At 50.6% G+C, this 15,040-nt stretch overlaps 1 protein-coding gene across 3 annotated transcripts in view; it reads left to right on the plus strand.

The window, feature by feature from the left end:
* LOC149367277 (tyrosine-protein kinase transmembrane receptor Ror-like) overlaps nucleotides 1–15,040 on the plus strand; it is a 368,881-nt gene that overhangs the window by 274,082 nt on the left and 79,759 nt on the right. For all 3 annotated transcript variants that reach the window (XM_089554884.1, XM_089554890.1, XM_089554896.1), the window contains one exon: nucleotides 8,427–8,485. In XM_089554884.1, the coding sequence (XP_089411010.1) occupies nucleotides 8,427–8,485 (59 nt within the window). The remainder of the gene's footprint in view (nucleotides 1–8,426; nucleotides 8,486–15,040) is intronic.

Genomic DNA, 15,040 nt, shown 5'->3' on the forward strand with positions numbered 1-15,040 from the left:
CAGAGTGGCCACGCTACATGGTCGGCGTCCCTAGTCCGGGACACCGCATGACAATGCCCCGTCTCTAGCCCGTTTCACCAGAGCCCTTTGGGACTCAAGCGAGGAGCAGTTGAGAAGGGCAGTCTCCCATGCCTCTCTGGAAGGGGTAGGGGAAGGGGGGAGGTGGGGATTTTGAGTACATGCCCACACCATGTGGAAGATATCACAGGTCTCCCCACAGTGTGGGCATCGCCCATCCGTGTTAGGATCGTAATGCTTTAAGATTGCAGGACAGAGTAGAGTACCTGTCTGCAGGCGCCTTAAAGTTCGCTCCTCCGTCTTACTCAGCCCCTTTGCAGGGGCCGGGAAAAGGCGGTGGATGTCGCTATAATGCGTTATAATTTCCTTGAATCGCAGCAGCGGCTGGTTAGTCTCCGAGCCAGAAGAGCTGGGATGAGGAGCCCGGTGAGTAAGCGCTCGGGCAGCCGCGTCAGCGGCCTCATTACCTCGTAAGCCCTGGTGGCCAGGAGCCCAAATGATTCTTTTGGGTGTTGGATCAGTGGCAGTCCGTCTTAGAATGCAAGCAGCTAAGGGGGAGATCTCCCCTGCCAAGTAATGATCACATGCTTTTCGGGAGTCCGTAATGATGATTCTCGAATTGGCGTGGGCGGCAGCAAGCGCTATCGCTACTTCCTCGGCTCGCATTGAATTCGGGGCTCGAAAAGAGAGTCCATCAACGTGCATTTCCTGGTGAACGACAGCGGCCGTGTAAAATCCCGTGGGCGATGGGCCTGCTACGTCTACATAATATACACCGGGTCGGGAGCCGTGTTGTCTCTCAAGAGCCCGAGCCCGCGCTTGTCGCCTGTTTACGTGCATGTCGGTGTCCATGTTACGGGGGAGCGGGGAGACCCAGAGCATATGGCGCCACAGTACTGGGATACGCTCCGCCTCCTCTGGAGTGCAGTCGTGTTGGATGTGTAAGCGGTTTAGCAGGCGGCGCCCAGGGGCCGTCTGCATGAGCCGCGTGTATTGGTTCACGAGGTGGGCCTCCCGCAGCTCCTGGTAGGAGTTTAGCACCCCCAATGCCTTGAGTTTGGCATTAGAGGTAGTCACCGGGAGATCCAGGGCTCGCTTAGTTGCCTTGCGGATGACAGCGTCTATTCGCGCCTCGTCTTGCTTAGTAGTGCGGAGATATGGCACGGCGTAGAGGATCCGGCTAGTCACGAAGGCATAGACGAGCCCAAGCGCGTCCCTGCCCCGCAGACCGCCCCACTTGTTGGAAACGCGGCGGATCATGCGCCCTACCTGTTCGCCTACTCTCTTGAGTTTCAGAATGGTGGAGTCCGGTCTGAGTCTGTGGTGAATGAAAAGGCCCAGAATACGGAGCTCCTCCACCTCTCTAATAGGACCTCCTGACAGAGAGATGTGAATTGCTGTCCTATCCTTTGGGTTCGCTCTGACATGCAAAAGCTCTGATTTCGCTGGAGCACATTGGAGCCCACAGTCAATGGCATACGCATCGACTATGGAAGCGGCCTGCTGAAGGGTGGCCACTTCGCGCGGCTAATGGTAAAAATGGAATATGCGTACAAACATCGGCGATAGAACGAATCGCATAAGTATGGCGACCCAGAGACTACTCTCTCGAGCTAATAGTCTCACCAGCTTTCTGGCCCTTGATGTCCACGGCATCGTTTTCTTCCCTCTTCTTCTTTTTTCCTAATTTATTTCCTTTTCTTTTTTTTCACCCCTCTTCTACTTTCGCCCGTTGGAGGCGTCCATTACCTCTTCGCGCGAATGTACACTCCCGGCGCCAGGACAGGATGAGATATGGATTCCGAGGCGAAATGGCCGACGGCGGAGGCCGAGAACTTCGTGGGTGCCTTGTCGTTTACGCGCGCAGTGTAATGAGCGCGCACTAGCCAGACACGCGTTCGCCGGGGCAGAAAAAAAAATAAGAAAAAGAATAAACATACCGTATATACCGGGTGCCCCAGGGAAGACTTTCAAAAATATTAATTTCAGAGTAAAAATATGGCTTTTGCGGCATAGTATTACCAGTGTTAGCGACACAAGAAAATCGATTAATCATTTTAAGTAGTCAACGGGTCGGCCAATTTTTGATAACTTACTGACTAGTAGAGTTAAACCGATGAATCGTTTTAAGTAGTCAGCTGGTTAACCATTTTTTAATAATCAACTTTCTAACTAGTAGAGTTAAGCGCCTAGTTGCAATTAGAGATTTATACACGGTCGTTAGTAATGGACAGGTCAGTTTTTCGAATTTATAGAACGCGATTACCTCGCCGCTGTAGCTCGACAAAATTTGGCTGAATCGTGCGAAAATGCATGCGCTTTCTAAAGCATACAGGCAAAGCAACACCTCCAGTGCACGTAACTACTCCAAAAAACCAAATTTTTTTCGAGCCACAGCGCGAATATTAATCGCTTTTTCAAAATTCTAAAAACTGATATCGCTTTATTTTTTTTGTTCTCTCTTGATTAGGCAGCAAGAAAAGCTTTGATAACAGTCTACTTTTTAGCACGGTGGAATTCTGTTCGCCAATCCTGAATCTGGGCGGAGCTTCACAGCAAGCATTAGTTAACTGTATCCCTGTATAGTGAGTGTATATATGGCCGCGTATATATGGACGCATCAGGGTTGTCAGACTTCGATAGTACGACTCTCGGGTAGCGGCGAGCGATATAAACACGTATGCTTCCAATATATAAGCTCGCAGAAGAGAGAGAATGGAGCGCACTATACTGAGACCCACCTATCTGCATAGCTCGCCGCTCTTGCGTGAGCGCCTGTTTTCGGAGTGCCGATATTTTTGCCTCTCTTCTGTTTCTTATCAGGCCTCAATATGTTAATCAGCGACATAGGATATGCATCTATGGTTGAAAAACAGCGCACAAAAGACTAGAGACAAGAGTAAAGGCAACGCGAGGACAAGCGCTTGTCGTGTCGTCGCCTTTACTCTTGTCTCTAGTCTTTTGTGCGCTGTTTTTCAACCATGAACCTTTACCAACTCGCCCAACTTAACGTTCTACTAAGGATATGCATGTTCTCGCTCTTCCGAGAAATCGACGTACATGCTCTACACTCCAAACAGAAGGCAGTAGGGAGTAAGCTGTCCGCAAGCCTCACCCTCGTATAAAAGGGAGTGCGCCAGAGGACAACTTTACTCCCTTTTTACACCCATATAGGTGTATTGATGTTTAGAATGTGGCTTTCGAGACGAGCGCAGGCAAAGCAACTTCTCCAGTGCACGTAACTCGTCGAAATAGCCGAAGTTTGTGGGGTCACAGCGCCAAGTGTAACCGCATTTAGCTCCGATCCGAAGCATTGGAGGTGGTGTCAGCGTTAAACTGACGTGTATACCTGTTGCGCGCTTCGTGAGGCATGAATATAGGCAGAGATACCAATGCCGAAGGCCCCGTAGAGTGTAGTTCGTGAAGCCTTCGCAGTGACAGTTTATTCCGTCTCAGTAGCATTGCTTAGCAAGCCCGAGCTTCTTGTAGATACAGTTGGGGAAACATTCACCGGACGTTCACCCTTGTGGTAATGCGAATTTTAACAACTACAACTACAGCTCACGTCGGACGCCGAGGAGTTTACCCGGCACGCAGAGGAAGCCCGGCAACTGGCCCGTATGCACATCCGACGGCAGCAGGCCACGGATGCACAACGCTACAACCAACGACATCGACACGTAGAGTACCACCCCGACGACAAAGTTTGGGTATGGACCCCAGTACGTCGCCCAGGCCTGTCGGAGAAGCTCCTGAGCCGCTACTTTGGACCGTACACAGTGTTGCGCCGTATCACGGATGTGACGTATGAAGTCCTCCCCGATGGCACTCTACCGAGTTCGCGCCGTCGACCTCAGCCTGAGGTCGTGCACGTACTGCGCATGAAGCCTTACTGTACGCAGTAAGGGGCGTAGCCTCTTCCGCGTGTTCTTTTTATTTGTACCTGCAGCCGTTGAGCGGCATGTGACCGTTCACTTGCTTACTTCCTCCCGTTCACTCAATGTGCGCCCACGTTTTTGCTTTCTTTTTTGGAGGAGGGGGAATAATGCCGCCAGGTGTCCCCGGGCGGCGCCGAAAGGACGAAGAAGTGTGGAACTCGCGTGCTCTCGGAGCTGAGACTCTGCTTCTCTGTTTGCGGCCTGTGCCTAGCCTGTGTGATTAAGGACCCATCAGCAGGGAGTAAAAAGGGACTAAGCTCTCCTCAATACACCCCTCTTATAAAAGGAAGTGCTCTAGAGGAGCTTACTCTCTTTTTACACCCATACAGGCGTATTCGTGTTTATATTCTATCCCGGAGTTCGAGGTACGACGTGCGTCTACTGCCAATGCGTCAGACGCGCTCCGAAGGCTAAAATTACCTGTCGAGGACGGCGGCAGGAACCGCCTCGCGTCTTCGCCTCATTTCGACGGCTCGGGCTTTTCGTGCAATCGCGAGCCTCGCTTCCCATGCGGCACTGACTCCTCGCGCGAGCAAAATGAAGCTCTGCATCGTCGGCGTCCCGTGCATAAGCTCCCGCAGCTGCCTGTCCAAACAGCCCTGCCTATAACTTTGCTATAGTTCCCGCCTGTTTTCTCCAACGTGCATTTTTAAAAGGAAGGCTAGAGGCGTATTTCTCGCGACGGTTTTTTTTCGACGAAGCATTCTGCGTCGCCTCCTCGAGACTACCTGCAGCTACATGCTTGGAATAGGGAACGCATATTTTCGATGCGATATGCAAATACCGCCAATAAATCATAAGCTTGTTCTGAGGGGAAAAAAAGATAGCTTTTTTTTTTTTAACCGTGGAAGGCGAGCATTTCGTGTCTGGGCGCCAGATATTAAGGCTGGAGCATCGAGAGGGCTTCGCAAGCTTGGATTAGCGAGTGAGTTACGAGCATCGAAGTTTTTAAAAATACAAAAAAAAACGAAGGTCAGAGAGAAAACAAAAAAAAGGGGAACTTGGGGAACTGGTGTTTCTCCTTGCTTTCCCTTCGCGCTACAACTGCGGAGAGGAGGATTAATCGGAAACCGCCCATGCCAGAAAATTGAGGCATTTTCCTTTCTGTGTTTGTTTCTATTTTCCCTTTCCTTACTTGTCGCTGCGCTGCGCCCTTTCTCAACTTCGTGAGACCGCCCACCCATAGGCTGGCCTAAATCACGTGACAACGGAGGTGCGTCCTATAAAGAGCGCCTTTTCACCGGCTGATGTGAGCTGGATCGATGCACCCTAGGCTAATGATGTCGACGATGGTGATTAAGATGGTGGTGATGATTTTAATTGATTTTTAACGGTGCAAGAACAGTCCACGGTTCTCGTTGTAAACGCAGGAAAAACGTGAAAAAATATATACTCTTAGGCCATGCGCGGGGGATCGTTTGAATGGGTTAGCATTTTCTGTTGCTGATTCTGTTCTAGTTCCGCCTTAATTGTATGGCGCAATAGCCTTAATGGGTTAATGCGCTTGAATGCGGAAATAGTCATGCTCTAAATTCATGCATCGCTGGGAGTCCTTTTACCACTCCTAGCGCAGTGGTTCAGCGGTTAATAGCCGCCGCGGTGGCTCAGTGGTTATGGCGCTCGGCTGCTGGCCCGAAAGACGCGGGCTCGATCCCGGTCGCGGCGATGGAGGCGAAATGCAAGAGGCTCGTGTACTGTGCAATGTCAGCGCACGTTAGGGAACCCCAGGTGGTCGAAATTTCCGGAGCCCTTCACTACGGCATCCCTCATAGCCTGAGCCGCTTTGGGACGTTAAGCCCCAATAAACCAAACCAAACCGGTTCAGCGGTTAAGCGATGCGCCACTGCCCCGGTAGGTGGTTGTTTCAGACTGGGCCACCGGTGGGGCTAAATTGTAAGACCCAGGTTGATCGTCGCGAGCCACCTCTCGTGATCAGTTCGTAATTTAACCGCCACCTTTCACGGTGTCCAGGTTGTGATGACACCGGTAGCGCCATCTCTCGCCTTCAAGAGAAAAGAGCGCTGTCTTGTTCGGGCGTTAGGGCAGGGGCGAGTTTTCGACGCTTCGCCTGACCTGCAGAGACGGCATTTATATCTGGCTTCCGCATAATTATTCCGCATCTAAAGCCCTGTGTGATGCTTCCGAGTCACCGGGCGTACATGCAGGGTACGGCATAATTGCTTGTAAGCGCGCGACAACAAGGGGACTACTTAACTCCGCAATGCCAGGCAGCTCGCTCGGAACGCGACAGCGCCTTGCAACGCTGCCAGGGAGTCCACAGAACGCCATCGCCCGTTCCGTTCTACGCCTTGCTCCACAGTAAATTGGTTTTTGAGGAAAGGATATGTCTCGCATATCTCGATGGACACCTGAACCTCGCCGTAAGAGAAGGGAGGAGGATGGGAGTGAACGAAGACACCACATTCACTAGACGCGCCTTTGTTCACTGCAAATCATCGAGCTGGCATGGCGGAGTGGTTAGCGTGCTCGTCTGGCACTCCGGAGACCGGGGTTCGATTCCCGAGCTCGACCAATTTCCTACCGGACTTTATTTATTTATCTGGCCTGACTAGAAGTGTTAATTAGGCTAATTTGGTAATTAAGCAATTAACTAAACTCATTCCCACTTGGAGCATCGCTATACGATCCCTTTAATTGGTTGCGTGGTCACTAGCCAAAGTACTTGGATTCATATTTGCTAGCGCTTAGTGAACACACGGGACAAGAATACAAATACACAGGACAGACGCTAGCCTTCAACTGCCTTTTATTCGAAAAACAATCAATATATAACATCTCAAAACAGCTGAACTCACACATGCGCAGCAGCAACGCCACGCCTCACGAACATCATTTCTTTTTTCGACAGATTAACAGACGCCGTGCTGACGCAGTTGGAACCTTCACTATCAATGCACACAGCTTCAAAAATTTCACGTTCCGCTTGTGTTTTCATTGTACCTAGAATGATTGTTTCTGGAAAGATTGGTGTGCAAGGTACAGGGTTCATTTATGCATCTTCCTGATTGGGCAATCAGGAAGATGCATAAATGAACGACTGAGAGAGCACCGCTTGGCAACGGAATCCATATCGGCGGGGGGGAATCTCGCTGCGCACTGCAAACGCTGTTTTATCGAACGGTACCCTGGCGACCCTGACCCTGTACCTTACACACCAATCTTTCCAGAAACAATCATTCTAGGTACAATGAAAACACAAGCGGAACGTGAAATTTTTGAAGCTGTGTGCATTGATAGTGAAGGTTCCAAATGCGTCAGCACGGCGTCTGTTAATCTGTCGAAAAAAGAAATGATGTTCGTGAGGCGTAGCGCTGCTGCTGCGCATGTGTGAGTTCAGCTGTTTTGAGATGTTATATATTGTTTTTCGAATAAACGGCAGTTGAAGACTAGCGTCTGTCCTGTGTATTTGTGTTCTTGTCCCGTGTGTTCACTAAGCGCTAGCAAATATGAATCCAAATGCTTTCCAACTAGCCCAAGTTTCCGCCTTAATATGAGCCAAAGTACAATTGGCCCCGTTTGAAATCAGCGGACTGTGACGTCGCGATCGTTTCGACCAATTGAAAAGCTTGGCATTTCTGTCGACAACTCCTGCTTACAACGATGAGGCTTTAAAGGCTTCCGCCTTAATAACCAAAATAATGACTAATCCCCGGAGGCAGTGGGGTTAGAACGCCGCATTTCCCGCATGCGAGGAGGATGCTCAAACGCACTAGGCCACCGCCGCGGTGAAATACATTTGAGCGCTTGAGAGATCTCCGAATAAAATTCCCCCTTTGACAAAAGTAACCGAGCAACAGGTTTTTTCTTCTTGACTCCTAACGAAGCCTTTACAGCACCCCCGAAAGACCTAAATGTGTGAAAACATATGGGCAAGAGCTCACCTTACTTAACACAGAATCATAGCTTAAGGCCTAGCATAAGTGCTTCGCTACGCGGCTAAGAAAGAAACCATATGTGCCCGGTTACTTTTGGCAAAGGCTGATTGGTGCCCCAGTTTTTCTGCTTATATGCCTGATTTCGATTACATGGCATAAGATTATTCAACTCGATCATCTACTAGCCGTGAAGGCTATTGGTCCAAATATTCCTATCTAGTATTGCATAATTAACGCTTGGTTGATTGAATAAATTATGGAAGTTTGGTGTTCTAACATACATTATCGAGGTTTGGTCTAACGTACTTACATTCGAGAGAAGCCAACAGCCACAGAAACCAAGGAGCACAGGGGATATTTTAATTTATTTATTTTTTGTGGTGTTGATCAAGTAAGAATATTACAGAATATGTTGTCGCTTAAAGCTAATTGATTAGAAAAGCAGAAGAAAAAAAAATTGTTTTCACGAAAGGCCATTTTTTTTTTTTTTTTACGGCGGTGTAATCGGTCTGTTCTTGTCCGCTTGACTGCGGTATAATCGGTATGTTTTTTTTTCCGCTTTGTTTCTTTTCAGAAGCCCTGACATCCCTACTGCCAGCGGAACTTCGAAGCCGACGAAGAAAGCCAGTCAAGGTAAACACCCTACGCTGTTTTTGAAATTTAGCGTTTTGAATTTTGCCTCACTTTTCATGCGTGCCTGTCGCTAACTTCGTAGCCCATATGTAAGTGACGCATGTAAAAGGTCTCGCAAAAACTAGTGTCCCTATAGCGTCGTAGGCCGGCAATTGTAAAGTAACAATTTTGCGTTCACGACTCGTTAACAGATCATTTCTTTATTTATGGTACCGTGCACACCTTAAAAACAAATACAAATACACTTCGCAGTCAACTAAGCGAGAAGCTTAAAGCTTCGGGTAAATAAATTTAAGGTTAGGCACCATAAAAATGTTTTTATCACCACGCAGTGATGGAATTAGAAACCATAGAAAACGAGAGAGCGAGAGATACGGAAAACTGTGTTACTTCAGAGCTGTCAGCGAGGAATAAACGTGTCACTAGATGTGCACGCTACGACAGATAAGGCAGACGGTTCCAGTGTCGGATTCTTTAGGGGAAAATTATGGAACGAAATTCTGGAGTTTTGCACTTGTACTCGCGTACTTTTTTGTCGGGATCTACACGTAAGGACTGTTAAATACGAGGTAGCATGGGCGTGTGCCGGAGAGGGAATGAGGGACGTCGGAGACGAGGCTAACGGAAAAGACAATGAGAGAGGACTTTATACAAAATTTACACTATTTACAAGTGAGCTCTGTAATGAGACGCTCAATGCAGGAATGCTGCATGACGACAGCTCATGAGGAGACCATTCGATGACAAAGAGCTCCCCGGCCGTGCCGCTGCCGAGGTTTTTAAAGAGTTCCCTTTCCCTAGGGTCCCTAGATGGGGGCCGGGCCTGCAGGGGAAGGAAGTTCTCTCTTGCACCAATCACAACACACACACACTCTCACTCCCGAGGGATCACACCGCCGTCACGCGCTGGAGAGGGGGAACTTTGCCATCCACGTAGCGCAGACGCCGGAATGTCCATGAGCGGCGTTCCCGCGCATTTCGAACGCGCGTTCACACTCGGTGTAGGGAAAACGCTCGCTCAACCGGGCAGACGGACGCGGCTTCCGTGGCAATCCAGGCGCTCACCCAACGCGCGTCTCGGGGTTAGTCGGCGTTCCGCTGCAGCCATGCCGTTGTCTTCCCCACGACGAAGGCGAGACGTAACAGACTGCCCTGCCGGGGGAAGGAGATCCCGATGGACAGGGGACAGCATCCGCTGTCTGGAGGGATGTCGCTTGAGGCTGGTCTCAACCGGAGTCGGTTGTCTCTCGGCGGTTCTGGAGCTCAGCGCACCCCGAAGGCTTCCTTTGCACGTGCAGGTTCACAAAGGGCACTGCAAACTGACTCGTGCTCCGCTAGCGTTAGAACCTCGCCGAAAACCCAACCGCTCAGTCAACAAGCACGACACAATCCCCACTAAGCGATGCCAGGCTCTTTCCCTCTTACAAAGCCAATTAATCCCTGGGAGTAGTTCAGCAGCACTGAGAAAATGCCCACAAATCGGCACATTACACCACAAAGCGTATCTCAATTTAGAATAAACAAAACCAATAGGTTCAAAATCCTATATCAGGAAAAAAAACTACCAGCCAACTGCAACTATGATGCTGATTCTTGCGTTACGAACCTCGACTTGAGCCATCGGCGTTGCCGTTAAGACTTTCCCTTTTTGTAAACCATGCATAAGCTTCGCTCAACATGAGAGACAAAACCATAAATTTCCGTAATGCCACAAAATCAACTCCAGGCGGTCATGCTAGTGGCCTACAATGGCCCGTCTGGCTAGCACTTCGCGTTTTAGCAGACGCTGCTACACATGGGCACCACTAGTGCATGTTTGAAAACAATTTCATGCCAAAAGAAACGCTTCCAATGTAAACAACGCGTCGGAAACCTATTCCTGCTCAAAACTTTTTTTTTCTGCAAAACTTTTTGTCTGCAGGAATGGTTTAAAAAATAAAAAGCAAACAGCAGAGACATCCTCGGAATCCACTGCTAACGAGCCGCGCCGCGGCCCAAAGGGGTCGCCTATTCTTCAACCGCGCCCTGCGCGATCGCACACCAACAGTGGCTTTAGCAGCTGATAATCGACAAAAATCAACTGCTCTTAGACACCTGCGAGCGCCGGACGCCATGCAACTACGATTTGTTCCGCACCCCGGCCGCGCGTCATCAACACCCGAGCAGCGTCTGAACAGTTGAAAGCGAGGGGTTGACGGTCGCGCATGAAGGAAACGCCTGCGTGTACTCTCTCGATTCATGAGTACCCTTCGCTTCTTTTTTTCACTGGAGCGCGCTCTGCTGCGTTCCCTCGTGAGGTAGCAGTGCGTGCTCCTCTGTGGGCCGCTGCAAGTTTCACGCGTCCTGCTACCGCAGCGTCGCCACAATGGGTCAGGTGGCTTTCGCGCTGTCTGTACACGCCTAACCACTCCGGCCCTAGTAAGGCGCTTGTCGCATCTGGCGTGCCGCGATGACAGTCTTGGAGCATTACATGGTTGACCGGCCTTCACCCTTACGATGCTTTGGGCCCGTCCTTTGTCCTTTCTGTCCAGACTGCCCTTTCGCATGGCTCTCCTTGCGCGCGGTCGCCTTCCGGAAACTTTCCTAGCTGTTCCATCCTGCGCGCCTCCCTTTCTCGCGGGGCACTCAGCCTTCTCATCAGCTTTTTGACTCAGCAGCGAGCCGCCTTTTCTACTAGAATTCGAACTATCGGCTCGCTCTTTCGATGAGTCACTGCGTGTCGCAGCACTTAAGTGTCCCGACTGCCCTTTAATTTCTGCTGGGCATAACAATTTGCTCTCCTGAAGCTTGCTAATCGATCCTACTACCCTAACGCTCTTGCCCGGAACTTGACCTATGCGACGCTGTTCGGCTAACGCAGCGTTATTGTCCTGGGTATTACCTTCTCGATCGCAGCAATCAGCCTCCTTCCCGGAAAGTGCATGCTTCCCTGGGCTCAAAACCAACGCATTTCCCCTTTCCTTATTTTTAGCAGTGCCTACATTATCCCCCGAGCCCTCACGGCTGGCGGGTCTGCACTCTTCCTCGTTGCTAGCCTTAGTGCCTACATTATCCCCCAAGCCCTCACGGCTTGTGGACCTGCACTCTTCGCTAGCTTTTCGACCGAACTCCTCGGTCCTCGCTGCCGAAGTGGCCTTTCTTTCCTGGACCAAACCTGTCCTTTGCCGCCACTTCTGAACAGCACTCGTGTCATCCGGCGACTGAGCGGAGCTTCTAACTCGGTGCCTGACACTATCGCGGTGTAGCTTACCACCGTCAATGTGGCCTTCCAAATCTGCCTCCGCGGGAATACGAAAGTATCGGAGGAGCGCACTTTTAGTTACTGCATAGTTGTGGGCATCCTCGTCCGACAACCTCGCCCAGACATTTCTGGGTTCACATGGGAGGAATCCCATCAACACAATTGGCCAATAACTCTGGTCTAGCTGCTCCTCCATGCAAATTCTCTCAAAATTTTCCAGAAAATTCTGAAATTTTTCCCTTTTCTGAAAACTCTTAAGCGAGATCGCGTTCTCATACTTCTGATCGCGTTAAGTTCACGCGTGAGTTCCCACATCTCTCTTTCGTATTCCTGTTCCCGCAGCTCTCTTTCGCGTTCCTGTTCCCGCTGCTCTCTACGTTCTAGTTCCTCTTTCTCTTGTTTTGCTTTACGTTCAAGTTCCTCTTGTTCTCTTTTTGCCAATTCCCTCTCCTCAATGGTCTCAAGGCATTCCGCAAGCTCGTCATCTTCAGCCTCTAACGCAAGAATAGCCTTCACCAGTTCTGGTTTTCTGAGTTTGTCTGATACCTCCAGACCCAACTCTTTCGCAAGCTCCAGTAACTTTGGTTTGCGCAGCGTCTTCAAATCCATGGCTGCTCCGAGTGATGCTTCTCTACTGCCCGCTATTGTCTTGCTGCAACTAACCCAGCAGCAATGACAACCCAATTACCAGCTCTGTTCCTGGCACTAACAAAAGCCTGGCAAAACTCAGCAGAAGAAAGTCCCGCACTCACCAAACCTCGCAGCCAAGAATACAGTGCAGTCCTTCCGCTGCAGGCAAACAGTCAACACACAGGGCTCGTTGCACTGCCCCCGACTCGCCGTTCTGCTGCTCAGCGTCCCGTTGTCCGCAGCTCTCCGCTGGCGTCCGATGTTTCGCGTCCCACCGTTGCCAACCAGTTTGTTAAATACGAGGTAGCATGGTCGTGTGCCGGAGAGGGAATGAGGGACGTCGGAGACGAGGCTAACGGAAAAGACAATGAGAGAGGACTTTATACAAAATTTACACTATTTACAAGTGAGCTCTGTAATGAGACGCTCAATGCAGGTACGCTGCATGACGACAGCTCATGAGGAGACCATTCGATGACAAAGAGCTCCCCGGCCGTGCCGCTGCCGAGGTTTTGAAAGAGTTCCCTTTCCCTAGGGTCCCTAGATGGGGGCCGGGCCTGCAGGGGAAGGAAGTTCTCTCTTGCACCAATCACAACACACACACTCTCACTCCCGAGGGATCACACCGCCGTCACGCGCTGGAGAGGGGGAACGATGCCATCCACGATTCCACGTAGCGCAGACGCCGGAATGTCCATGAGCGGCGTTCCCGCGCATTTCGAACGCGCGTTCACACTCGCTGTAGGGGAAACGCTCGCTCAACCGGGCAGGCGGACGCGGCTTCCGTGGCAATCCAGGCGCTCACCCAACGCGCGTCTCGGGGTTAGTCGGCGTTCCGATGCAGCCATTCCGTTGTCTTCCCCACGACGAAGGCGAGACGGAACAGGACACATAATGAGGTGGAAAGATGCATTTTTCACGTCATAAATGTCATGAAAAAGCTCTGGGCCGTGTGTTTTCTCGTGCATGCAAAGGTTCCACCCTGCTGAGTTGACGGTCACGACATATGACGACGTTAACGGCGAGGTCTTCTACCTTTGAGATATTCCCTCATGCATGCAGCTCACAATCATCATCATAAGCCTAACTGCTTTCGCGGTACTACAGAGGCCTCTCCCCTACCCCTGCGATTACCCCCTCTCCTGTACTAGCTGGGGGCACCCCGCATGAACAGCGTGACCGTACGGCGTGGCAGGGTCGGGAAAGTGCGGCAGGTGTTCCCGCTAGGAGTGTTCTAGACTGTACTTGTACCCTGTGGCAGCGTTGCGCGCGACGTGAACCGTTCTGACCTACCTCAGAAACACTGAAAATATGTAATTTCAGTGAACAACTTTATGCGTTCGCGAGGGTATAAGTTTTGAGTTTGTGTGTATCAGTTTTTTTTCTTCTCTCCTTTACCCCTTATAACTTTTACGTATCATGCAAGTAGGATATGATGCAAGCAAATGTTTTCAGTTAGCAGGGGAGATTTGGTTTGATTGGGGTTTAACGTCCCGAAGCAACTCAGGCTATGAGGGACACCGTAGTGAAGGGCTCCGGTAATTCCGACCGTCGGGGGTTCATTAACGTGCACTGACATCGCACAGCACACGGGCCTCTAGAATTTCGCCTCCATCGGAATTCGGCCGCCGCGGCCGGGATCGAACCCGCGTCATTCGGGCCCAACGTTTTTAAAAACGTTGTTCGGGCCAGCAGCCGAGCACCATAACCACTGAGCCACCGCGGCGGGGCGGTTAGCAGGGAAGAATCAGGAAACCGCCATCCAGTTTTTAAGCATGAAATGCTTTTAGCCCCCGTTGTCGGCAGTGTGGTGACGTCACGCCGAGACCGAGAGCCATCATCCGGGCACTGAAATCCAGTCATCCGGGCACTGAAATCCAGTCATCCGGGCACTGAATTCCAGTCATCCGGGCACTGAAATCCAGTCATCCGGGCTCTGAAACGAGAACATCCGGGCACCGTACGAGACTTAGCGAGATTTAACGAGACTCCGTAAGCCCTCCTACGCGACCGGCATGCAAGCGCTGGTTGGTCTCCAAACGAGACAAAAAATAACTGCTGCCAGTGCCTTCTCAATGTTTATCAAGATATCAGTGGAGCTGTGGGTTTGATAACGCACGGAATTATAATTTCCGATTTCTAATAACGCGTGCAAAAACCACATAAATTGCATGTTGCACTTCGTTGTCGTACGTGATCCGGGGCAGAAGCGCTGCGTTCAAAGGGCAAGGCATCGCGCCGAACGGGTGGTGGCGTTCCTCCCTTCCTTTACGGTGCGGTTCGGGTGTCCACCGAGATGGCAGAGAATTACTGCGCCATTTCCTTTCCTCAAAAATCCTTGCGTTCAAATGGCAAGGCATTGCGCTGAACGGGTGGTGGCGTTCCTCCCTTCCTGTACGGTGCGGTTCGGGTGTCCACCGAGATGACATTAGGCCCGTAAACATTTCATGCTTACTCTACTCTCGTTTACGGGAGAGGCAGAGATTTTTGTTCTTAGTAAAGTTCAGTTGTTTGGCTTTTTGTGGCTGCTGTGACGTCCGGTATCGGTGATGAAAGACGTATTGACTGCCGAGAAATTTCCAGTTATAAATTAAATATCTTTCCAGAAGAGGGGTAATATGGACTGATTGGTACATGTTGACAGAAAAGAAGTAACAGCGCTTTATGAATACGTGACAGAGAAC

The sequence above is a fragment of the Amblyomma mixtum genome, chromosome 1 (assembly GCF_055824585.1).
Source record: "Amblyomma mixtum isolate Tamu chromosome 1, ASM5582458v1, whole genome shotgun sequence".
Lineage (NCBI taxonomy): Eukaryota > Metazoa > Arthropoda > Arachnida > Ixodida > Ixodidae > Amblyomma > Amblyomma mixtum.